Raw genomic sequence first — 26,975 nt, forward strand, 5'->3', positions numbered from 1 at the left:
GGATATTGAAATTAGCGAACGAAAACAGGTAGTTGTTGGCTTGCTTGCCGGTTGATTTACCGTATTTATGTAGGTAGGTATGTGATTGATTTCTTGAAAAATTAATGGCTGTGGGAGATAGATGGTGGGTGGTCTGACAGGGGTAGTTTTGACTAGTGGTCATCTGATTAGGAATTGGGACAAAGGACTCTACACTTACAAATCTTCAATTTATCGCTATGTACACAAAATTTAATGGTAGTTGCTAAAAATCTCAATATACAGTCAATTTTAACTTACTCGGTCGAGTTGGCGAGAATCTCGATGGAAATCCAGAAAACTTCGGTCAGAAGAAAATTTGTGAAACATTCCTCTAAAATTCGGTGGTTCATCTATTGACTACCGCACATGCGGATAGGCCATCCTCTGCAGATTTACTGATTCATTGGAAGTTATCGAGTTCTTAGTTCATCATTCTTGACCTACGGGCAGCCGACAATCGATCTGTGTTTGTTGAGTATGACAAATTCCTCACACTTTTGATGATAAATTGCTTAAGCTGAGATCATTTGTCAACCGCTGGACATACAGGAACGGCAAAACAGGGTAAACGGGGATGAATCAAAAAAGATAAGTATTAAATTACGCCGCATTAATATAATTCACTTGTTTTGTCATTTCAAGTTCATAAAGACGATCAGCTCGATTAAAGAACGAAGTAAGAAACACACGGAGAGAGAACCATGCTAACGCGCACGCAGTCACTTTCAATGTGCCGTGTGTTATTTATGTTAAACACGCTCCTGGTACAATAACTTGTGTCATCGAGCTCTATTCTGCCACTGCTGGTTCAGTGTTCGGAGTCTGCGGAGGCTGTTCAACAATACACCTCAGGTGTGATTAATAGCTGCTTGTGAGCCCGGCATAAGCAACATACTGGTGAGTGTCAAAGAAGGGCCGTACCGGAGCCCCGGAACGTGTTGTAGATTGAAAAATTGTGATTAAAATGTAATCTTGCCTTAATAATATGCAACCGTTCGGCTGACTGACGACATGGGATGGCACGAGAAAGCAAGAAAAAAGGGGTAATCAATAAGAAATCTCCATGTATAGTATAACAGTACACAATAATGCCACTGAAGATTATAATCGAGGTACCACGAGAGGAAAATCAATCGGAGGATACAGGATTGACAGACGAGGTGGCAAAAGCGTATCAAGTTTCAATTGTGCTGTGCCTGAGCAGTTATTATCGACTCACTCTCTCATCGAGCTGCTCTTCTTCAAACCTTGCTGTAATGTGTGAGAGTCAGACCGGATGATCGATGGCAGGTTGATAGGAATCAGTTGAGTTGGCTCCTCAAAAGCAGCAGCAGTGAAAAGAGTATCAAATCTCCTGCCACCAACAGGATTGTGCTCTGTCGAGAGGTCGTGTAGAAATGGGGTTACAAAAGATCGGTGGTGGTTATGAGACTGTTGAGAAAGGTTAGTTTTTGGCGTATTTGATGGTTTAATTGAGGGAATCCTTAGAAGCGTGTGCCACTCGGTATCATTATAGAACGTCAAGAGTGTGTACATAGCTGTGCGAGAACAATTTCTACGGTACGGACTTACCTACTGAAGGGTATTTTTTTTTGTTAGAGATCAATATCCAAACGACCATAAGCGTATCCGGAGGTCGTAATCAGATATTGGATCAACCTACCGCCCGCTTGGTTTTAGGCAATCAGGATTGAGGCATCCGTCCGGACGTGGTGAGATTGATTTTTTGACAAATGACGGGTAGATTGTTCCTTGGACTAACCGCATTCTCTGGGAGTATCGAATATACGGCGAGGAATGCGACATATTTTGTGGTCAAATTTTTGGATGGGGCTGATAAGAATTTTTCGAAGGTTATTGATCTGGTAATTTGGAGAAATTTTTCTCAATACACATCCGTATTTGTACTCGTAGCGCTAGTCTTCAAATGTTAATATTTCATGGCGGTGGACTGATATTTTTTCTTGTGTTCCAGGGTGGCAAGCTAGAAGTGTTTGGTTCGATTCCCGATCCGGTCTAGAAAATCTTTCGGGCTAGAAATGATGAGCATAGAGTATCATTGTGCTTGTAAAACATATTTATGCATTAGTTGGCATTGAATAGTCTCAATTAATATCTATGGAAGTGCTTCAAAGAATACTAATTTAAAAGTAGGTGTATCGCTCGCATAATAAGCGAATACAGTCAAGAAGATGAAGAAGAACCTTTGGTTTTTTGGGAGGAAATGCTAAACTCTCAGAATATGATAACGGGATGTATAACTAGGCATAGGGTAGTAAATCTCTACCTTTATTAAAATTTCCACAAAAGTACTCTTTACTATGAATTATAACAGTAAAAATTGTATAAGCCATAAAGTTAAATTAGTAATTTAACTGGGATTGAACTGTCTTGTCGTCAGTGTCATTTCCAGAGTTGACTAAGCAAATGAGGGGACATTGTAAAGCATTAATTTTTATTTATTGCAGTCATTTTAAAACATTTTAGGTGACATTCGTGACTTTTTTTTATTTTTTTTCCTTGGCTTGTTTTCCGACGTTCTTGTTTTCCGTACTGAGTACCAATGTTACAACCACCAGGAAGACAGCTCCCACACCTGGAAGGCGTCATGAGAAATTTTATGACTCAGAAAATCCCGGTGGCGCCGACTGGGATTGAACCCAGGCCTATTGAGGTGAGGACATACGTGACTTGTCTGGGGATGAGATTTAAACTCGTGACCATTTGCGAGAAAAGTATGGGAGCTGACCACTATGCTGGGTTCGTCCCCATTGAATTTTTAAATACAGTAAGGATCCGGTTTTGGCATCACACAATTTTTGGCAATAATTGCAAACCTAAACAATTACGCCCCAAGCTTCACAACTATCCGAAAAGACATGATTAAAACTTTCCCATAGAAATATTTCAAGCAGAAAAGTCCTGCTTATTAGAGGTATTCAATTGCAATGAATTTATGTGACAACCATTGCTTCGAAGACAATCCATTTTATGCCGTCATAAATGCCTATCAAACAGCGTTTAAACGCATCGCGGGTCACGAATCAAACGAATGGATTATGCCTATAAAATCTGCACACCTAGCATGTGCATACCTGACTTCCGATATAATTTATGGCAATGTTTCATGGGAATAACTTGTCTTGCTGGGATCCAAGCAGAAAAGTTATGGCCGAAGATAACTACCCTCACCGTTTCCAATCCAGCATCAGCAGCTAATCTTCCCTTGAAACGCACATTAAACTCGGTCTATTCATTCGCATGTGGTGTAGATTGTGTGAGGCGGGAGAATGAGCAAAGAAAGGTAGCTCTTTGACTTCCATAGATTATACCGCGAATAACTAGCAGAAGAAGCCCTGGAAAGATGTGCAAGCCTCCATCATGTTTCAACTTTTCGCCTTTCTCGTTTTCTCAGTGTTTCGTTTTGCGTCTGTTTGACGGAACGAAGCAAATGGTTGAAGTTATCATAATTCATCTCTTATTATATTTTACTGTATCATCCTTCACATGCCCGCCATGGACTCCCAAGAGTGTTTTTTTTCGCATCTTTGAGGCGTAGCAATGTCGACCATGCCATGCATGAGTATGGCTATCGATTGGCGCGTAAATAGTTTCGAATCGGTTATAAAAATGAAGTTCAAAGGAAAAGTCATAGAACTAACGATATGCTTTACTGTTAGCTTCACTGCATCATTCTGTTGTTGAAAGTTTAAGTGGTTTTCAGGAATGATGTCTGGAGATTTATGTGATTAGACTTATTTTTAGGAATCCAAATTTAGACTTTTTTTCGAAGCTCAATTTAGGAATGTAGCTGTTTGGTATCTTTAAATATATGAATGTATTATTACAACTATAGACGGTACAGTAAGCACAGACTGACAAATATAAAACTGGTAACATCCATATTTTGATTTTCAATACAACAAAACTTGCAATTATTTTCACAAACAATGACTCCATTTTGGTAATCTATTTTTCTTGTGGAATGATGTGTTTTGTAAATTTAAATCAAACTAAAATCTGTTGCCCGCTTGGTTTGACATTAAATGCTTATTCGAAGGTTGATGTTAATGCTAATTAATGTTTCGTTGAAAAACTCTTCTTAAAATTATAAATTTACGCTCTTTTTGGTTCCACATTTTGACAGTGAAAGTTGTGGATTTTTTTGCTATCAGACATGTTTGTGCCGAAGGATTTCAGAATGTTATGAAATTTTTCCCTCAGATAGATAGAGTTTAGTTTTCCTGTCATATCCCAAAAATGATAAGATACACCACTCTGAAATTTTCACAAGTTCAAACATGACAAAATCATTAAGAAAATTTGTAATACCCTTACAATGGTTTTTCCTGATTTTCGTCCATCGTGAAAATTTTCGTGGGTAAAATTTTTCAAATTATATTTTTATCTGGATTGAGATAATTTACTTTTCATTTCACTACAAAATGTTCTGCGAAGCTGAGTTATAAATTTTCCGGGTAAATTAACCACCCGGAATTCGTTGAAATTTTGTTTTGATCATATAACCACGAATTCTACCTGTGGGAAAACTTTCATAAAATTCTGAGACCCTTCTGACCATTTTGTCCGATATTATAAAAAATCCACTGTTGGATCTGCTGAGCAGTTCAAAAAAGTAGTGTTTTTTTCTGTTCAATATTATGCACATTCAAGGAGCTTTATGTATAATTCTATTCCTTCTTCTTGACTATTACACTCTTTCACGCACTCTATGCTTACTCAAAACTAAGTGCCTGTGAAGCACTTTCACAGTTATTAATTGAGAGCTTTATAAGGCAAGTTGAGTCAACAGAGACAATCAAAGGATGTTTTATTGACAATATAGGGGAATTTACGTATTCTCGGCAACCTAAGCAGCGACCTTCTTTCTATAGTCTTTTTCTCTAAGGAACGCACACATATGCAGTATTGGTTTGTTTACAATCTTTTGCTGCCAGCTGCTCTAACAATTTCAGTCGAAAGAATTGTCTAAAACTGTTTTGAAACGCTTTTACAAAGCTCCAATCTTCTCTAGTGAGAGCGAGTATTGTCGGCAACCAGTTTTTCTTCGGCAGCCGTTCCATTTGAACTGCATGTAAATCTGTTGTTCTATTATCGGCAAGTGAAGCTGAAAGCATAAAGAATCGTTTGCATGCATTCAGCGAAGTGTTTTCGTAAGAAAATTCAGTGAAAATAGTGTTTCAATTTGTGTTGCCGAAAATAGTCGGTCATGCCGAAGCCGTCATTTCCCCTATGTAGCATTTTGATTGTAATATAAATATTCTGAAGGCTAACGTGCACTCAAAAAATGCCACACGTCTGATAGAAGTGTTTAAGCACTTGGTTTTTCATTTGCACAATCACATTTATGAGACACATGATGATGACGAATGAAATTTTTTGAGTGTATCAATATACATACTTATCGAAACTACATACGTTAGAAAACTACTTCAGCGTAATCAGCCATTTTGGGCCTATCGATCAAAAAACACCAAATAAATCCATGATTTCGGCGTTAACAAGTCAATTATGCATTTGGTACGGTACTTTAGCTCAAACTCTACCGAGCGAAGTTGATAAGAACGGGTGATATGAATGTTTGCTCCCATTATTTTTAAAAACAATAGAAGCGCTCCGAACGAATCAATTTGTATCTTCATCCGATAGGCCGAAGTGAATTCAATGGCGTTTAAGTGCATTAGGCCGAGTTTAAAATCCGTAGGCCGAGTTCGGGGTCAAGAAAGTGTTAGATTTTAACAATATCTCAACAATTTGGTACTCTTTATCACATCTTACGGAAAGGTAAATAAATTTAGAAGGCATCTGCAGTGAAAACATTCCATTTTGTTAAAAAATTCGCTTGCAAAATAGAGGCAAGGGCGGGTTGTGCTTAGTTGTCCCAACATTAGATCTAAGTCCTACATTAATTTAAATAAATTGTGATACTTTATACTTTCAGAACAAAACATCAGAAAAGTCGAAAAGCTTTCAATCTTTTACAGTTACGAGAGAAACGGACAGGTGCTGAAGGCAAGTCGAACAGTCTTGGAAATTCGATGTTTCTATATATTATTGGCCGCACCTAATCATGTCCCAGATACCCCGGGGGATGTGGTCAAACTGGACATATGCTAAAACTCATGATGCCAGCGACACATAAGCCATATTCATCCAATATCACATTAGAGGAGTTCCAAGCCAAATTTCGAAAAAATAAACAAATTTTAGATTTTACCTCTCATAATTGCAATTAATTTCGCATAATTTTTCGCTAGAGGCAATCAACCAAGTTGTTGTTGGAATTCTTCTATTTTGACTATAGCCTAATTTTTCAAAATGGTGTGTTCGATATTTTTCAATAAATCATAGAACGAAAACGACTCATATTTTCTGAAATCGACACAATGGACATTTCAACTTTTTTGTTTTAATCCAGAAAAGAGAAAATCGTCATCTTCTTCACATCAGATAAATATTGCGTGAAAAAAAAAAAATTTTTGTTAATAAAAGCTTCGGTATATTTTTAAATGACCATTGGCTCCATTTCAGGAAAGTTAGCGCTTTCATATAAACATAAGTTTAAAATAATAAATGTTCTTGATGTTATTGAAGTTTCCAAATTTTATTGGTTTTTGGTGATTTATTTATTTATTTTTTTCTGAAAAGGCATACCAGTTTCTTACAACTTTTACTCATACGTCATATCGATTAAACGAAACGTTTTCATGCTATTATTCATTTGCCATTTAAAAATAAAGATGAACTTTAAAAGACTGCCAATCAGGGCTGGCAAATGTCATTTTCAATGAAAGATCTCACGCGATATTTACATAATACTGCAGTCAGTATCATCGGATGAGAAAACAATGATAGAGATTTTCTTTAAAATCTCATCGAATTTCATGATAGAACGTGACAGAGCTAAGATCATCGTAATTACAAGCTCATTTATTGCTATTAAAGTTACTTGTACCGAGGAAATTTTAATAATGTATTCACTTTACCGATTACATACGGTTGCTTGCTTAAATTCATCTAAATCAATTAGCAATGTTGATGTCACAACCGCATAAGAATTATTCTCATGAGTGTCAAATGGCGGCCGTGATATTTACCAGCTCTGCTGCCAATACCGAATAATTATGCAATGTTTCATGAAAAACGGAGAAGGAAAAGTCGCAAATTAGTTTTTCCTCCATCCGGATTTGTTCTGCTACTAAAACGGAGGTGTACTTCCTTTAAGATTCTTTGAAAAGGCACCGTAGCTTCCTGTAGAAGTTGTTCGATTATGACGTGCTTAGTAACCATCTTGATTGCATAAGTGTGCTTCAAAACATAAATATCCACGCCCCAATGCGCCAAGTCCGTATCTTTTACTTTTTGTGGACTCCCGAGCACCGCACCGCTAACGGCTATAACAATCCTCTGGAGAGATATTTTATGACGTATGTTTGATTAATATTAGTAGGCTAGTTTTTACAAATACAATTAAGTATTTTAAAACAGTTTGTGTGGTTATTCTGCCAAATATGGTGAACAAACTATAAAACATTCTGAACACTGGAAATCGAAAAAAAAATTCCAACCTAAATGATTTTCTATGCCAGATTGAGAACCGACACCGCTGCTTCCAGCTTGGCAATGCCGTACCTTTATCCTAGTACCACATTTGTCATATACTGATTGAGGTTACTTGAATGTCACTAAACTTAATCATAATAATATTATGCACAAGGCAGTTGCAGTTTTTATTAAATTGAACTAATTTTTTTGGAGGATGATCAGGACATAATCTGGCATCGATTGCGCTGTGCAGTGCATAATGGATAATTAGAACCATCTACCATGTTTGCAGAATTTACTAGTAGTTTGAAATTACATTGGTTCAGCTTCAACGCAAGATAAACAATCGTTTGCTCTAATGAATAAGATTTCTAAACCTACAGCCTTTTTTTGGTATAATCCAATTTTCCTGTAGTAATTGTTGCTGTAAACTAGGGTTGCTTTCACTCACTTTGATATTTAAAACGTTTTTCGGAAAAATGACATCATTATTCTTCTTCTTCTTCTTCGCATTATTGCTTTTCGCATATTAGCTTATTGCATGCTCTCAACTTAGTGTTCTAGATACACTTCCACAGTAATTAATTGAGAGCTTTCGATGTCTGTACCATTTTTGCATTAGTATAATTGTTTGGCAAGTACAATCATACCCTATGCCCAGGGAAGTCGAGAAATTTTCCAACTCGAAAAATTCCTAGACCGGACGGAGAATAGAGCCTAGCCACCTCCAGCATGGTATTGCTTTATAGCTGCACCTTTACCAACTGAGCTAAGGAGGCCCTATTATGACATCATTAGAAGTGTTAATAATATTTTGTCATTATAAGAGGTAGTGAATAACGTCTAATAGTTTTATAATTAAAAAAATATATAGCGAAGTGAGCAACGCTGCTGTAAACTATTCATTAATAAGTCGCAAGTTTCTACATCGATTACCGATTACTTGCATGTTTCAAAACAATCGACTGAATGTCTACCGATGCAGCATTGGGATTAATTCACATAGTTGACGACTCGCAATTAAATCCGGCAATGCACCTACAACATGAGCATGAAAGGTCAAAAAGTTTGACCTGAACTGTTCTCTTAAGACATGTAGTGATGGTAAAGTATCATGCAACACTGCTAGGCAAAAACAGGGCATTGCAACTGTGAATCAGTTATATTTATTAGCATAAAAGACCTCTCCACCACTGGCGCTTGTGAGCTGAGCTAGTGCAGAGGCAGTTGTACTGAGTATACATAAAAGCATCCATCATGGTGTCTTTATAGTTAAAGAAAAGCGACTTCTCTACGAACTTCGAACGTCACACGAGTAATGAGAAAACAAAGCTTGTAATTGGTACGAGACGATGTGTGGTACTGAGAAATGTGACAACGAAACAGTGGACATTTTTCGTAAATTTTAAAGCTGTTTTTTCGTCACTAACCGGAATTATGACCATGAAATAGGAATACAGAGGACTGAATTTAACATTTGATTTAAAAAAATGAACTTTGAAGCTTATTTGGAAGATTCCTAGAATCATTAGTAAGTTTTCTGGCTGAATTTCGGTGGCTCGTGAGCATTCCTGAAATTGCTGATAATTATGATAGCATCAGAATATTGCGCGGTTGTTAGTATAATAGGACGCTTTGTTAATTATGTATGAACTCTTGATCGCTGGAAATACATACGAATTTTAAAGGTGGATAAAACGGTGAACAAATAGGTGAAGGCCTAAGCTTTTTTTTACATTTATATCGCTATGAAGCAAATGAAAATTTCCAAGGGCATTTATATCTGTAATTGTAACCATCTTGTTTTTGTTTGCTAATCTGGTTAAGATGTTATACCTAATTATCTTAAAGATCAATTGTTCAGTTTCAGGCCATCATCATCGTCATCATCATCGTCATCATCATCATCATATTCACAGTTATCCACTTGCCAATAGGAGCTCAGTGAATATATTTCCGCTAACAACATTTACACACTTAGAAAAGTTGATGTAAATTTAAGTGCTCTGAGATTGACATATACGAGCGTCAATTTTGACATAAAATTGAGTCATAATAGACGCAAAACTCAGCTCAATCAAACGTACTTTCGAGCTTTTCAGTCTCGGAGCACTTAATTTTACATGACATGTTTGCTTACGTCTCATCCTGTATATCAAAGATGGATTCCGTCACTTGTAAAGTTAGTTATTTCTAAGTGAGCATTTCTCCGAGATTTTAAAAGATTTATTTTTTTGGATTCTTTTAAAGCCTTTCTCAAGTGTCGGAATAGATATACACAGAAAAATAATAATAGTAAAATAAATAGATCTATATCCGGAACTATTCCTCGACCGAGATCTTGAAAATGTTCCAATTTCCTAAAATCATGAGTATTTTCCTTTCAAATCCGCCATCTGGAAGAAAAAAAAATAATTGGAATTTTCTTTTAAGTCTGAGTTCGTTAATAACATGCGTCTGAATTTTAAAAAAATGTGTGCTAGCTTTCAATTTTCAAGACCCACAGCATTTAATATTATTTATGTGATAGAAACATTTCAATGTCCATGGTTTAGTTTCTCATATAAATAATCATTATTTTGGGCGACTCCATAGTAAGTTATACTTTGCATGTCACTGAAATGCAAAGGCTTTGATTTGTTTCAGTCTCGAAAACGTTGATGATGCAAGAGTCAAATCGATTGGTTTGACGCATGAGAGCCCAAAGCGTGCATCTACTCTGATATTTGGATTTGCGTTTGCTGAGAAGATTCACTGGATTGCATTCGCGTCCACGAAAGCTGCAGCAACAAAATATTCGTTTTCGATAATGATGCTGTGATAATGATCATTAATTTCATCACGATCGTGCTGCTTAGCCTTATAGCTTTTTATTGTTTTATGAGCAGCACCTCTCACGCTTTATGACCCTCTGTCCATTTGCCATTTGTCCGCGGAGTAGAGAGGGCAGCGCACCCGACTTTAAAAGTGAAACGAATCTTCTTTGTTTCTGTTATGTTGAAGAGAACGTTTTTTTTTTCTTTTTGGTAATTTGCAAGCGGGTGGAAGAGACGCACCGCTGGTCGGAAATTCACTAAACCAAAGTCTTCGGCGACGTGTAATCAAATTAACTAATTCTTCTTTAATTTTATTATAGGTACGAAACCGAACGGTGGATTCGGTATAAAGCGCAGACTGCACAATCGTAAAACCGTATTGCGGCTTCTCCATCTAACTGGTCATTCTTATATTTGGAATTGATTTATGTATGTTGATATAAATTCCATAATTGATTAAATATTTGTGAGATTTTACAACAACGACTTCTCCCCCAGTTGTTGTTTGGCTGTTTCTGTTTTGCCTTTTGTGAATCTAGATCTCACGAAACGAGTTATCATAATCTGTTTATTATTGATATTTTGGGGGGCAATCACGTGGTTTTCAGAAATAAATATTTTATAGACCAATATCGGCACTACTGCCAGCAATGATGATCTTGAAAGGCGGCAGCGATTGTGCACTGCCAGCGGCGACCTTTTCGAACGATTTTTAACCTGAGTGGCATAAAGCGATAAAACCAGGAGGAGAATGTAACGTTTTTTTTCGCGGGCTGGCTATTATCTGTGGAAAAACTGTCTAGGTCGCCATCACATCGCTGCCAGTAATGCGCGGATCGCAAAAAGATTGCCCAAATACAACTTAATCCTATTAAAGTCCCACCTTGGCGCAACACATTTAGGAGTAGTATTTTGCCCGTATGCATTTTGTTTGATCTTTATGGCGTGCGTGCGTGTTTTTGATTGTACGCTAAGAGCTAATGAGCTTAAATGTGTGTGCTTGTGTGTGTATTTATTTGACATGATTTGAAAGTTGTCATTTGCCATATACTCAAGAAATGAAACCAATTGGGAAATACATCCAAATGAATCATTTGTTTGAGCAACCGCATAAGTTGTATAGATTTTTTTTTATCGAATACATAGTACTATTTTACTGTTTTAGGAAACGCTTAGATTAACATACCTCTCCTAAAAAAAAAAAAAACTAGAGATACGGGTTTAAATTAGAGTCCATGATATTGTTTTGCCAGGGAACATATTTGACCCGGTTTCGGTATTTTATTGTCTTCCTTCACTAGTAAAAAATAATTTAAATAATCAGTTATGAGTTTTTTTTTTCTGGTGAGGGATTTTGTGCTGACTAGTTTATTATATATGATATTAGAGATGAGGTGAAAATATCGTTAATATTGATCAACACATTAAAAAGTGATAAACCTTGGAACTCGAAAAAAGATAATGGATTTTGCTCAAACAGCAGGAGAATTCTTCCCTGTCTGGATCCAAGTTAGCCAGAGTTAAAATTTCCAAAATCAACAAAAAATAAGCGTTATGCCCAGGCATGGAAAATCATTTGCATTCATTTCGTGCATTCACTTACATTCATTTGCCTCTAACTTTTTTATTCAACAGCATTCCGCAAAATGTTGTATAGAGCTTTTGAAGGTTTTGTTATTAGCTACAATTTTTGTTAACAAGTCAAATCCGTATCTCTTATGCATGACGAAGCAGAGCGAACAGAAGCCACTACTGTTTTTCAGTGAATGTATTTTACATTCACTGAAAAACAGTAACAAGTTCTGCCGGCTCTAGTTTGTGATGCATAAGAGATACAGATTTGAGTTATGAGCTTAACTTGTAGCTAAAAACAAAACCTACAAAAGCTATATACATCATTTTCCGGAATGCTGTTGATGAAAAACGTTAGAGGCAAATGAATGTAAATGAATGTATGAAATGAATGCAAATGATTTTCCATGCCTGGTTATGCCACGGATACACTTGTATGATAAACTATGAACATGAGCATTATTTGTATAATAAATTATAAGCACATGCATGGTCACACTTGTACAGTTTTTGAATAGTTGTTGTATAGTGCTCATAATAATTATACAAATAATGCTCATGCTCATAGTTTGTCATCCAACTGTATTCGCAGCATTACAAGGACCGTTCATCAAGGATGCATCATCTGATTATGTGACAAACAATGGATCACATCATTCAAGTAGACGTTTCCTACCACTCAAACTTTGCCGTGGAACAATATTTTGATATTTTTTTTTAATAGAACCTCGAGAAAATAGAGTCTTATTTAGCTATGCTTGCATAATTTTCTAAAAATCGCTAGCCCAAACTGCTCGACAATTTGATTAATTAATGATAGGTTCCTTTCCCACGTCTCTTATTGTTAGCGATCTTGTTGTCGTGCACCCAAATCGATTCGTTTATGATAGATTCCATTAAAAATAATTGTGAAACATTTATGCGTAGAACATTAACAGCGCATAATGGGACAGAATTGTAGTGTTCCACCCATGCATCCTAGAGATGTCTGCGGCAAAGTTGTCCAAGTGGATAAGGACTATATTTTGACATAATTAGTTTAGTTCCAGATCATGCAGTTCGGATGACGCTAGGACTATAATTTGACAGAAGAATCATTAGTAACAACTAATCAGTGGCAAAGCTTTCGGCTTTTTTTTTCCCACAGCCTACTGAAAATAAGATATTCCAAAAATGCGGCCAATTCATCATTATATTATTTTACGTCTTAAACCCAAGGAATTTCCACTTAAACGATATTTTGAGAAGACTATGGAGTTTAGTGAACATTCCTAGCGAATTTACAATTTTATTTGATGATTTTATTGCGCATTTTGCGCAAATATCGAAAAAATTATGCAAGCTTCTGTGTTTCGTAAAACGGGGTATCTTTGGTAATGCGGGTATATTTTATAGTAGAGTATAATGTTTATATTTACTCTGCATTTTTTCGAATTGGTTCCATATTAGAGCTTAGCTTGATATCGAGTATATATAGAGTACATATTTTCCAATCATATTTTTTTTTAAATTGTTTATCGCCTGTTTTAAAAGACACTCGAACAATCACTTTTGAAATGTATTTGCGATATAGTCAAATCGAATTCAATATTGTCGTCTTATTGCTTATGATGTTTCCTAATTATATACTCATTCAAAGTTTCATATTTCTTGAACTAAATTGTATGAGTTTAACAATTTTTTTCCAACATTCATCGAGCATTATCAAAGTAACTCCAAATCAAAACACTGATGTTTAGTCACAAGACTTGAAATATAGTGTAAATGCAATAATTTCAGTTAAACATATTACTGACGAATTGATTAGGAATAGAATAGTTTTCTCAATACGTATTTAAAAAAATAAAATTTGAAATTTTAATTATCAAAATATGGAGAATATGCTTTTATAAACTATCAATGTTACCCCGTTGTACGGTACCATAAATCAAAAAGGGTAAAATACGAGCCAAGTCTGGTAAAAATGGTTGATAGATAATTGGTAGTCTGAAATAATTTCGACAACGTTGGTATACTTTTATTTTTTTTAACGGAATAAAAATGAAGGTATACCTTCCCAAGGGTTCTGCACAATCTTGAATGTGCGAAAAACAGATCATCAAAAGTCAAATAGATTTAACGTGTCAATAATCCAGGATCCAGGACAAAGTTCAAAATGCAAAATAGCATTCTGTCTACATGACTACAACAACATACGATCTCGCATCACCTCATTGTACTGTACTTTGCTTCATCTGATACTGATGGGCAATCACGGTTTGATTTCAATATTTTCAATACCATCAAAAAATACGATCCATATGAAAAAATGCCCCAATTCTCAAACATCAAAAAATGGGAAAAAACACAATATCAAAAAGAGTAAATGCTTTTCGCGGCGTTTCTACACGCGTTCGGTTTACAAATATTTGCAGTTGTCACGTACAACTGTCAAAAACGACAGTCAATATTGACGCAGTGATACAGATTTGTCTTCCACAAATCGTTCTCCAAATAGCTTGCCCTCACACGAGCCGCTTGGAGAATTATGGTCAAATGGATGCAATAAGCCGAATCATCTTGCGCTACAGTTAATCATATGCATAAGTAACACAAGGGTGTGAAGTGTGTGTTGTTAACAACGTTGGTTTACAAGTGTTCTTCTACTCCAACTCGGAACAAAATGTAGCAAACTCATAAGAGTGGCAATACATTGGTAGGTACTATACCTACAGCAGATTAAAGTAAGGCACATGATGCTGCGAGATCGAGATGTGTGTTGAGGTTGAGGCACTACATTCTTCGAACCATGAACCGATCGAGTGTAGGGCAGGACACACACTGACACTGTTTTATGGTATTTTTTCGGTATTTCTCACTAAAAGCTTTTAGGGTTCGCTCGAATGCTTCGACGCAAGGGTAAGGGTGTTGGGACTCTTTGCCAGGTGGAGAAGCGATTATTTAATTATAATGATTAAATATTTTACCTTGTACCTTAGCACTTCACGTTGTTCAACGGCTGGACCATATATATTTCTCTCCTTGTTTCTCCTACTGCCACCGGAGAGGCGCAGTGCCACGAATGGAGTTTGTTTTTGCTTCTCTTTCGATTTGTTTAAGCTTAAGAGCTTAAGGTTTACTTTAAAATATTGAATAGGAAGAGAGCTGGAACGAAGCGAGCTTACGTACGGAGATCGGTTTGGGTAAATAAGCAAAGGCAGGCGAGAAAAAGAGGTTGCTTGATCGAAATTTACATAAATGTTGTTTTAATAAACATTTTTATATGTTCATGTATTTTCCACCTTTTGTTAGAAAGTGTTTTTCATTCGTCCACCAAACGAAAGAAAGTAAAATGCCGACACAATGGGAGTGAATGAGTGATTCTATCAATCGCACTCAACACCGATGGACATTTATTTTGCTTGATCGTCACCAGAATTCATTATTTCATCCTAACGTTAAGCTGATTCTTCGAAATTTACCAAATCTAGAGACACTCATGTACGCATTGATGATTGCCAGCTGCCACAGCCGCAGAAACACAAAGAATGCTCTTCAGTCAGCAGTAGACGACACTTCGCCTTCATTAAATTGATTTTTAATATTTTATTTACGCTACGTTTTATCTAATGCGCACCCCGTTATAATGGCATATTGATTCAGTCATCTTCTCCCGGTTTCTCCTACTGACCCAGTCCTTTGATTCCGCAATAAATCCAACAAGCCAGGGTGAGGAGAGATCAATCTCTCGAATTGGTACCAGCCTGGCAGAAGCGGTGGAAGGCATGCGCGACGTGGTAGCGTGAAATGTAAACATCGTGATTGTGTCGCGCCCGGCGCACATTTCAAGAGAAAAGCTGCGCCCGCACTTGGCCGTATAAAAATCGATAGATGCGAAAATGTAAAATATAATACAGCCATTTGTTTACATACTTTTCGCTCTGAGGCATATATTGTACAGCACACCAGTGGTTCTAAATAGGGTGGGTAAATGCGCAAAATCGATGCAACTGTCAATCGTAGTCTTCGCAATTGCTGATCTGGGAAGATGATCTTTGGGAAAAAGGAAGTTTGCGCAGTTTGCGCGATTGTTCCGTTGGAGATAGTGGATTATTGATGTTTAGAAATTGAAAATATGCTAGATTCTCTTTGAATGTTTTAGAATTGGAGCTATGAGATAGTTAGATGTTAGATATTAGACGTGAATAAAATTTTAATTTATGTTTAAGCTTACATGTCATCACGTCTGATCAAGCGAATAACATTGAAGGCATTCAAATTGTGCAACTATATGATCTGATCTAATAATCACTTTCATACACGCAAGGTTTCGTTCACCGTTGAGCTCGGATATCTGTACTCTTTGCCGCAACGCTTTGAGGTGCTAATAAATATAAAAACCAACATATTTGGGGTATCCCCATCACCCATCTTGTACATGCAATTGTTATTTTGTTTGATTTGGTATTTCCTAGCATTAACACCATCGAAGGATGATGATTTTGTTACGAGACAGATCAATCGAGCTGATTTGTTTTCGCCCCTTCAATATTTTGTAATTTTCGAAGGGGGGGGGGGGGGGGGAAAAGAAAATAAATTTGCATCTGCTTAAATAATAAAATAATAAAAATGTTTCTTAGGAAGCTTCCCTGTTATCGCTTTGTTTCTCAACTTAATTATTATTTTGTCTCGAAATTTGTAATAATTGGCAAAATGATCATTACCGTGTAATGTGGTAGGGCACTTTCGCTGATGTTATTTGAGAAGTTTCCACGCCTATGCATCCGGCAGATTACTTTCCGGAAAAGCTAATCTGACGCTGGATGAAAAGAATTCAAGCGTACATTCATTCGTATATGGTTCTTTTCAAAGCCAAACCACGAAGACAGCCATGCAAGAGGGGTGGATTAGATTCTGGTTCAGCCAAGATATTTTGGGGGGAATAATTATCACTTTCATTGTTGTGGTCATTCGTTTACTATAAAAGAAATGATTTTCAAAATTATAAAATCATTAGATGTTATGGTGATTTTTTGTACAGTCAACTCTTAGGACTGGCCTGGCTTGTTGGGAGAAAGTGAGTTACAGATAAAAACTAAACCCAAACTTCTTCATATTTGTCAGAATTCAATAGTCTATTTAGCTATGAGTTTCATATGACATTGGAAGCCACAAAAATAAACAAATGCATTAAAATCAGCGTAATGTCAGTTCATGCACTGTATAATGATAATTTTGTCCTTTTTGGCAAGTAATATTACACCATATTTTCGACACGATTGAAGTGCATCCACTTTGATGTGATATTAAAATGATTTTTTTGCTGTGTGGGACATTAATGTATTTATGGGTAGTTTTCATTAGTGTTTAAATTTCCCGGGAATTGGGAAATAGCTGATGACTCTTCCCGGTATATCACGGGAATGGTGAAGTAATTTTATTCAGGATATACTTACCAGATTGTTCATCTTTTACCTTTTAATAAATGAGCCATGAAGAATTCTGGCTTCTCATGAAATTGTTTTCCGACTTTCTAGGAAGTTTTATTCCTACATCTCCCAGAAGCTTTTTTTCTGACATCACCGTTCTGGCTTGCGTTGGAAGATCATTCAGATTTTCTCAAGAAATTTGCGCCTAACTAACCCAGGAGGTTCTTTTCAGCTTCCGTCTTCTCCAGGTACCACTGAAAGTATCTTTCGAGTTGCCCGTAACGTGGATAGATCAGCCTTTCGTGGTACGTTACGCGATGCAAGATCTACCACATCGACCTCTGGCCCTAAGCTCTTCTTGTTGATGATTATGAGATTGTAAACAAAAAAAGGTTCAGACCAGGATTCCGATACAAAGTCAAATATCAGTATCAACGCTTGTTTTTTCTAAGAAGAAGGTCTATTTGGATGGCGCATATTTCTCTTTGGAAAAAAAATCTCAGAACGCTTCGAATGATGTGGAACATCCAATTGTTGTGATTCTTGTGAGAAGAACAAGTATGTATGATTTAATTGATTCAAAAACGAATACACCATTACATAGTAATGAGGTATTGCGATATGAACTAAGCAAAGGTCACGGACATATCACAACAGATCAATGTAGAATATGGTGGGGCAAAAGTTAGACCTCAGTTGAAGAATTAAAATTTCTCAAAACTGCAAACGTTTGGAATCAAAATAATTCCATACAATTCCCTAGTTCCCTATTCCCAGATCCCTAATTCATGATTTACAACATCTTCTTACGCAGCTTTGATAAGTTTTTAGTTCGTTCGTAGCGTTTTTTTTTTCGCAAGATTGTTCAAAACGGTGTCGCCAAATTTCGATTCAGCAAAGGGAGAAAAGTTCACAAACTTGATGGCAGTTTTTGAGAAGTTTTGTCACTAATAATCTTTAAATGCCCCATATAGTGTGAAGGACTTAATTAATCACATGTTTGTGCCCAGATAATGTCAGAAATTGATGAGCAACGAAATTGGCTCGAACATAGGGGTTTTCCACAATAAATGCAATAAAGTTGCAATTTTTTCAAAGCTTTTGTCATATTATGTACCATTTACGATTGTTTAGATTAAATAAATGTATTTTAGATATTTGTTAATGATTAAATTAGTTTGGGACACGACTAGAACTATTGTTCCGTTAACTCGTACTTTTTTAAAGGGTATCCCAGCTTTCTGATGACATATTCTGATACCCTTAAAATCACCTTGAAGAAAAACGCACGCATGCCTTGAAATAAAATTATTCCTTCACTATTGAATTATGCATGTTGTACGTCTCCTAAGTTGATAAAAATGTTATTATTTATCATCCCGAAACAAACTTTTGTTTTCGAAAACATGACCAATTTTTTGTGATTTTTATGGTGAAAGTCTGACTCTAACAGACCTTCCAAACAAGTACTAAACCATTGAGTTTTATTATGCTCAGGCTTCGAAAACCTCAAAACGAACCACCTTACTCTATTAGTCGCAGTGATTATGACCCGAACAGAGGAAAAAACTAATCTTTCGAGTTTATATCAAAAGTTTTTGGTTTCGGTTTCTTCTGACTTCCGTAGAAATTATCTTCCAACTTTCCATAAGTTAGAAACAGACTTATCCCGGAAGTTTATTTTAACTTCAATTGAAAGTTTCTTCTTAGTTCTCCAGGAGCTGTCTTCCGAATTGTTTAAATGTATTCTGGCTTTTCCTGGAAGTGTCTTGCGATTGTTCTCTGAAGGGTCTACAGACTGCTCTCGGAAGTTTTTTTCAAATTTCTCTGGAAGTTGCTTCCGACTGCCTTCATAAGATCTTCTGCCTTCATAAGAGCTTCTGCCTTCCACTGAAATTATCTTGCTTTTTTTCTCTCACCGAAAGTGTTTCCGACTTTTCCCGGAGCTTTATTCCAACTTTCTGCAAAATTTCATTCAAATTTTTATCGGATTTTTTAATCTGCTTGTCAATTAGGAAGTTTAGTCCAATTTACTTAAGAAATTTCATGGTGTTTCCTTCGGAGGTTTATGTAGACTTTTCGCAGAAACTTCTTTCAACTTCTCCCGGAAACATAAAGCAATTTTCTCAGAAATGGTTCTACATGTAGAATGAGCTATGGTTTTTTGATTTTTTTTTGTTTAATATGCCTTTTTTACCAGAAAATAGCTGGTTCATGGGAAACGTTATTTGTTTAATTCCCCGGGAATGTCGAAATTCCATGTTTAAACATGTAAAAAAAAAGACTTTGTCATAAAATGAGAGGGAGACACAGATAATACACACGAAACTCATTTCATAGTTGTCCAAATTTTGTTCTCAGTTGAATTTTTTTAGTTCTAAATCAAAATAGGAGTAGCAAAATTGAGCTTGTAGTGATTGTTTGACGTTGTTAAGTGTATAGTGAGAAAATTTACTTTTTCGTTTTGCATTTTATTATGACACCAAAATTTTTTTAAATAAACTTGATTTATGAAATCTTTCAATATCAATATCCATCTAAACATTCATCTGGTATATTCAATGAATGGATCTTAAAAACGGTGTTCCATTGAAAAAGACGATACATGATTTGAAATCCCGGGATTTGATCGACATTTTGAAATCCTGGGATTTTTTATACGGAGATTTCCTGATAAAGACTCTCTAGCATACACACATACACCCCCCCCACAAAATCCCACAACTGCAGCTATCCAGTAAATATATTTCCATATTTCTACACTGATATTTTCTACAATACTGTTCAAATACACTAACCAGCACAACGTCAATAGACAGAAGTATCTGCTAAACTTAATGGTAATTATATTTAATTCACAAAACCAACAAAAAAAATCTGAAAAACGGAGAAAACTTTACTATCTTCTTCTATACTTTTATCGCTTTTGTAGAGAGCGTTTTGCCGGATCTCAACTTACTGCTCTAGACGAACTTACACTGTTAATCATTGAGAGCTCATAGTATGAATTTGTATATTGTGAGGCAAGCACAATGAGAAAATGTCCAAAACCGAAAGATTTCCACAACCGGACCGAAAATCGAACCCGCCGCCTCCGGTTTGGTAATATCGTGCCTTTACTGACTAGGCTATCTGAGCCTCCAGAAAACTTCACTACATTAAAATGTGATTTCCAGAATACCAATCGTATCCTTCTTTCTATAACTTATATCAACGATTAATTCCAAAATTTTCCAACAAACAGCATTTTATTGTAATACATATTATAATAAATGTGAAAATGAAGAGATTTTGATAATATGTTCGAGTTAGTTTTTCCCAGCGGGTTAACATTATTTTTTAATAAACACTCAATTCTGTTTATACGTGATTTTATTTTTTTCGATTTTGTAACCATTTAGGGGCCTCCCTTAGCTCAGTCGGTAAAGGCGCAGCTACAAAGCAAGACCATGCTGGATGTGGCTGGGTTCAATTCCCGGTCCGATCTAGGAATTTTTTGGGTTGGAAAATTTCTCGACTTCCCTGGGCATAGAAGTATGATTGGACTTGCCACACAATTATACCAATGCAAAAATGGTACAGGCATCGAAAACTCTCTAATAATAACTGTGAAAGTGCATCTAGAACACTAAGTTGAGAGCACGCAATAAGCTAATATGCGATATGCAATAAGCTTGAAATGCGAAGAAGAAGAAAGAACCATTTAGGATGAGTGCAGACATTGTAATGTCACAATTTTTTTCTTTGATTTTTTTATTTTTTTTTAAACAAGTTGCACTACATTTGTTTGCAATTTTGCGTAAAACAGAATTGAGTGTAATTATCAATTCATAAGATTGTTAATAAAAACCTTACCTTAGAATTAATAGGAATTTCAACCATGCATTGCACTTCACGCCACTTAAAATGTTAAATGATCAGACAACTGTTCAAATATATAGCTACTTACGCTTACTAATGCAGAACTACTAGTTTACTACTAGTTTGCAAAAAACTTCATCATCATCACAGTCATTTTCGTTGTAAAAACGTTCCCTGACGTCATTATTGTGAATACTAGGATTTTTTCTTGCTTGATTATCAAAAATGCTTTCGTTATCTTCGTGTAAATGCATGCCGTATACTAACACATGCGTCATAAGACTACCAACCAAGAGTGGTATTCGGTGCACATTCTATCGATTGAAAAATCACCCGACAGAGATAACCGTTTCAATTTAACGGGTTATGTATTAATCCTCCTACTTGAAATATTCTCTTTATGACGTTGACGGGCAAACAGTTTGATTTGATGTACGTGTGTCATTTCCTTGATATTGCCAGGCAGCAAAATTATGATGGCATGAATTTCCCGTGCCTGGCGTCTCGTAAAGATTATCTCATAAAGTCTAGACGTGTGACTTAAGAGTTGATGATGGTATAATAAATTTAGGTTGATTTTGTTTTATTTTTGTTTTGAAATATTTGTAGAAATGATAGCTGCACAGAAAAAAAAATCTAAATTGTACTGGTGATGTAAACTGCCATGCATGCAAACATTCATGCATGTAAACTTCCTTTTCACGTAAACTAGCAATTTGCAACAAATGTTGTTTACAAAGATGGGCGCTTTCATACATCATTAAATGTATTATCCATTTACACGATCTATAATGTGAACTTGTATGATATATAACGCTCCATTCATGTGCATCATGGTAACAAAAATTTACACTACTTTTTCGAACTGTGTGTGGCAAAAACTTATGACCAAAATTCACTCAAATCATTGATTCATTGCTATAAAATAAAAAAAAAAAACTCGTTCACGTTTATCACAATGACAATGACAATCGAACTTACATTTCTGTTATCGCCTATTCACGGGTTTGGATTTATTTTGGCGTTGATTCACACGCATCATTAGATAGATTTCAGATAAGATTTTGTATCGTGTGCACAGTATTTTCTGTTTCGGTACCTGTAGATATGTTATCTATTTGAGCAATTTTTAAATAAAATGAACAGCAACAAGAGAGTGGTTGAAAAAGTGTGGCACGGTCGGCTAACTTCCATGAAGCATAAACAGTAAGAAACTGACCTTGGAAGGATTTATGTACTATGGCTACCTTACTCGGAACAGAAGTCCTTCTTCCCTAACTTTACGACATGCAACAAAACCTTGGTCTCGTCGAGGATGGGCCATTGTAATTGCTATCCGTATTATTGTATCTCTTGTCAAGTTATCTATTTCCAAGCTGAAACGCGTGCGACCTTGACTCAGTGGGTGCTTTCGGAAACATTTATGAATGCGCATTTGTTCAATGAGAAGCTGCTTAAACTGACATGGGTATCGTTTACGACAACAATGTGTCAACTTTTCCTAGATTGGTGCTTAAAACATAGTTTAGTTGGAAACAATGGGGTCGTTCGCAAAATGTTTATCACTGGGTGAGATACGACGGCACAATTGTAGAGTGTAATGTCCACTACAGTGTTGCCTTGGACCAATTTCACGTATATTGATTTCACATGGGTAAAGGTAAAGTTTATTTTTTAATAGAGGAAGTTTGGAACTTTGTTGCTTTATTAGGTATAAACTTGTATTCTTGAATTGAGATAGGAAAACTAACACTAAGAAAAGCATTAAGTTGAGGGATGACTCATGGTTTTATATTGATTGTAGAAGAACAAGAAGAACTTCTGAATAGAGATATGATAAACTGAGTGACCAAATCTACAAGAATTAATACAACCGTCACAGAATTTAGCCTTAGAAATAGTCATACGGAAATAAGTCATTGACAGAACAGCGAATCATGAACATCGTTATAAGCAGCACACTCGGGGCTCATTTATTTATTTGATTGAGAGGGAAAAGCCCACTTCAAAGTACCAATCTTACCCCTCCTCAAGTGGGCGGAAAACCTCTGCTTTTCGTATCAACAGATAGCATTAAATCGTACAGATACATATTTGCTTAAACTAATTCAGGAAACATTAATATTGGTCACTGATATTTGGGTAAACATGATGAACAATTATATAAAGGTTAACGTCCAAGGTGGTGTGGGCTTCTCAGATATTGTTACAAATTGTAGGGGTGGGAGTCATGAAGGACGTTGTTACGAGTAACATTGGGAAATTTTAAAACATTGTGTAGTTTTCGTGAAAATTTCACTGTTATTAGCTATAGGCGGGGCTGGAAATGTGAGCGACTATTGTAACGGTATGTTTTAGCGGGTGAGTGGATTGGAAAAATGTTTTTTTATCTGCGTCATGCATTTTTTTCTTTTTTATTTAACGTCGGTCTCTGACCCGCAAAGCGTCGATTGCCAATTGGTGATAATTCGTGATCACGAAGGTGACTTCGAAACCATCAGCACATGGGCCTGGACCAACGGCTTTACTTCCCTTCGGAAGGAAGATGTGCCAGGATATTTTTTCTCACTCAGAAAAATTTCAACGAACTCTGCTGTGTCCAATCACATACACCCTGGGGTGAGAAAGCAGTCATGCTTATCACTCAACCACCGTCACTGTCAACGCAAAATTTAAACGGGCCTGAGTTTTTACTTCAGTAATAAGGGTTTTCTGCTGCCTGTTCGGTCGAGATAATATTTGAATTTGAATCTCTTCCGACTTCTCTGGACGTAAAATACCATTGTGCTATCCAAAATACTATTTTGAGGCTCCAGAATGACGAGTTTAATAATATTAAGAAGCTAAATAAAGTATTTTGTTCAAGTATCATTTCGTTTACCTCAATTAAGATCTGAATTTAACTACAATGAATATGGGTTAACTGGAGACAAAAAAAATAAGAATTCACAATATAAACAAAAAGTTCAATATATTTCCTTTAGACAGTTAACAAAGGTAAACATAAAACAGGAATAAACAACTCTGATGAATTATCCACCGGGACGATAACCTATCAATGCAATCACGTATTTTCCCCAAGTCAAATCACTCCGCGACAAATTTATCTAGAAAGTGTGCTACTTTATCAACCGCCGTCAGCACCATAAATTGCTTGACCGAGTTCAACCGGCGGATGTGGTCTAAACGTCATTAACTCACCTGGGTCATAACACGATCAGCGCCGGTACCTTCTTCATCTTTGAAGATTATATCCTTGTTGTAGTTGGTTTCTAGGTTGCGGAATTTGCTATCGTTACGTGAAATTTGTCCCTCTTGCATTCCGGAGGCACCTAACGAATTTTCACTAACGTTCGGTACATGTTGTTTGAACACTAGGGGCAGCAGTTTGCGGGTTCTTCTTGGACCACCAATGCCCCTGCCCGGACCACAGGACTGCACCTGGGATACCATATAGAGCAGAAAAATTAACAACATTGTGAAATATTTCCTTCGACTGCTGAAACAGTTTTTCCGACAGCTCAAACTATTTTTGACCGTGTTGATCATTTTACTGAAAACACGTGAATGCGAGCTATATGGAATTTCTAGCCGTTTCTGCTTTTCCTTGAATTAAGCGTTTTGCGCTGTACACTTAACTTATCACTAAACACGTCGAGGTAAACACACTTTTTTTGCTAAGCACTCGTCACTGCAACCTTTTTTTTCTATTCAATTGATACTGCATACACACGGCAAGGTATTTATTTGCTTACACTCTTGTTAGCAATCAAATCAAACTGGTCTCATTTCTGAGAACTACCATCTTCGTCTTGCGCAATAAGCTTATTCATAGAAAATACATTCACTCCATACAATTGTCACTGTATCCTATTTAGCTCAACTACCGTTTTCCGGTATAATCAAACACCTTTTTCCACCTGGTATCATTTTTGCTTCAATATGCCACATTTAAGAATACACTGCAATCCAGTTTCAAATTATCCTTTACACGTCGATCCCGTTCCTTAGATTTGAATCCCAGCAACGGACAACACGCGCCGCTTCCATTGAGTTCGAATTCGTAGTTGTGCTTTTTGGGCTTACTCACTCGCTTACATTGTCGTCACCGAGGAAAAAGAGGAGGAGATGGTAATTCGACTAGCACTAAATTAGAACTAAGTAGATGCACGGTCGAAATTTTTCGTAGCCATACCATATTCTCTCTCAACGTATCTGTTTTGTGTGTTGTTCCTTTCAGGGGTGGAAGAGGACAACCTCTCTTTCACACACAGCAAACCGACCAGCCATTGGAACTCAGACGTGAGAGCCAAAGTGTGGAAAACTCGACAAGAGTAACCTTCCGACAGTGGGAGAAATGAGTTGAAAAGCTTTTCAGGGTGAGCAACGGTGTGGTGGTGCCGAGTACCGGAGTAACCAACCTACCCACCTAGCTACAGAAAAGCCACCACTAGGCTTAAGAGGAGTGAGAAATGTTTTGCGTGTGTTTTGTAGGTTTCGGTGAGAGTGAGGCGCATGGCACGAAAATATGCAATGGCAGATGGGTGTGAGTGGGAAAAAATGTGGACAAACCACAATGAGCAAAATGAAGAAGCTAATCTGGCTGGCTGAGCAGTTGATTTTTGCGCAAGTGTTTGTGTTTTGGCGATGAGACGTCGATGCAACTTATTGTGGCTTGCGCATAGGTGAGCATGGATGGTCGCATGGAAGGAATGAATCAAAATGCTGGTTATTCCCTACCATGATAATCGAGTGCTGATGATAATGATTGTGGCTGATGACGAGAATAATACTGATAGGACTGATGTTTTATAGTAGATTGATTCATAAAAAAAAGAACCCCATTATTAGTATTGTGCATTGTCTATCAAGTGTTTGAAGTTAAGACCTTATTTTTCAGTATTTCAACGAGTCCAAAACTTCTTAAAGGTTGTCCACAAACCACGTTGACAGTTTAATTGAGGCAGATTTTAAATGTACCCGGTCCACACAAAAATATATCAAATAATGTATGGAGGATTTGTGCTCAAAAGGAAACTACGCCCGTGCGAAGCCAGAGATCAAAATAAAATTGAAATTTGCCTTTTTTATTACTCCTGTTGATTTAGTTTTGCATGTATTAACGGTTACCCAGCAAAACTTAATCAAATTGATTGCTGATTTTGATTTCATAATGTTTAAGTAGAGACGGCCATAATGCTGGCCTAATAATGAGTATCCATGCTTTTCACGCTGAAGGTCATGAAATCAAACAAGCAATAATATTTAGATCAATGGCAGCTTGTTTTTAATAACATATTAACAGCAAAACTTGCATTCAAGTTGCTTTCTTTTTCAAATGTCTTGATTGCATAATGAAAGCTTAATATGATATCAGACTTATTTTGTAACAATTGAAATCAGACTGAGTTTTCAGTATTCATTGGTTTGTATTCATTTTGTTATTCTTCTTTTCACGGGCGGTGGTTTTTCAATTATTTAAAAAGTTGACCACATGGCTTATGTACCACCCTTTTACTTTATGTTTGTCCTGTGATTCGGTTCATTTGGAACCATTACCAAAGACTCTATAAGCATAACACCAGATTTTTGCCATTCATACATTCAAACTTGTAAAAAAAAATATGAATTGTTGTAGAGGTTTAAGTCAAATTCAAACTTGGATTATGATTGATGGTCTGTTCACGATTTCTTAAAATTTAAAATATTTTAAGTATATAGGTTAAGTTAG

General features: G+C 36.4%; 1 protein-coding gene across 1 annotated transcript in view; it reads right to left on the reverse strand.

Annotated features, from left to right (window-relative positions):
- hh (desert hedgehog signaling molecule-like) overlaps positions 1 to 25,503 on the reverse strand; it is a 63,909-nt gene extending 38,406 nt beyond the window's left edge. Inside the window, exon 1 of the mRNA XM_065237379.1 lies at positions 24,446 to 25,503. Coding sequence (XP_065093451.1) covers positions 24,446 to 24,793 — 348 coding nt within the window. The 5' untranslated portion in view covers positions 24,794 to 25,503. The remainder of the gene's footprint in view (positions 1 to 24,445) is intronic.
- Between the last annotated feature and the right edge of the window lie 1,472 nt (positions 25,504 to 26,975).

The sequence above is a fragment of the Ochlerotatus camptorhynchus genome, unplaced genomic scaffold, assembly GCF_037179485.1.
Source record: "Ochlerotatus camptorhynchus isolate MF236.1 unplaced genomic scaffold, CSIRO-AGI_Acam_v1.1 ptg000610l, whole genome shotgun sequence".
Classification (NCBI taxonomy): Eukaryota; Metazoa; Arthropoda; class Insecta; order Diptera; family Culicidae; genus Ochlerotatus; species Ochlerotatus camptorhynchus.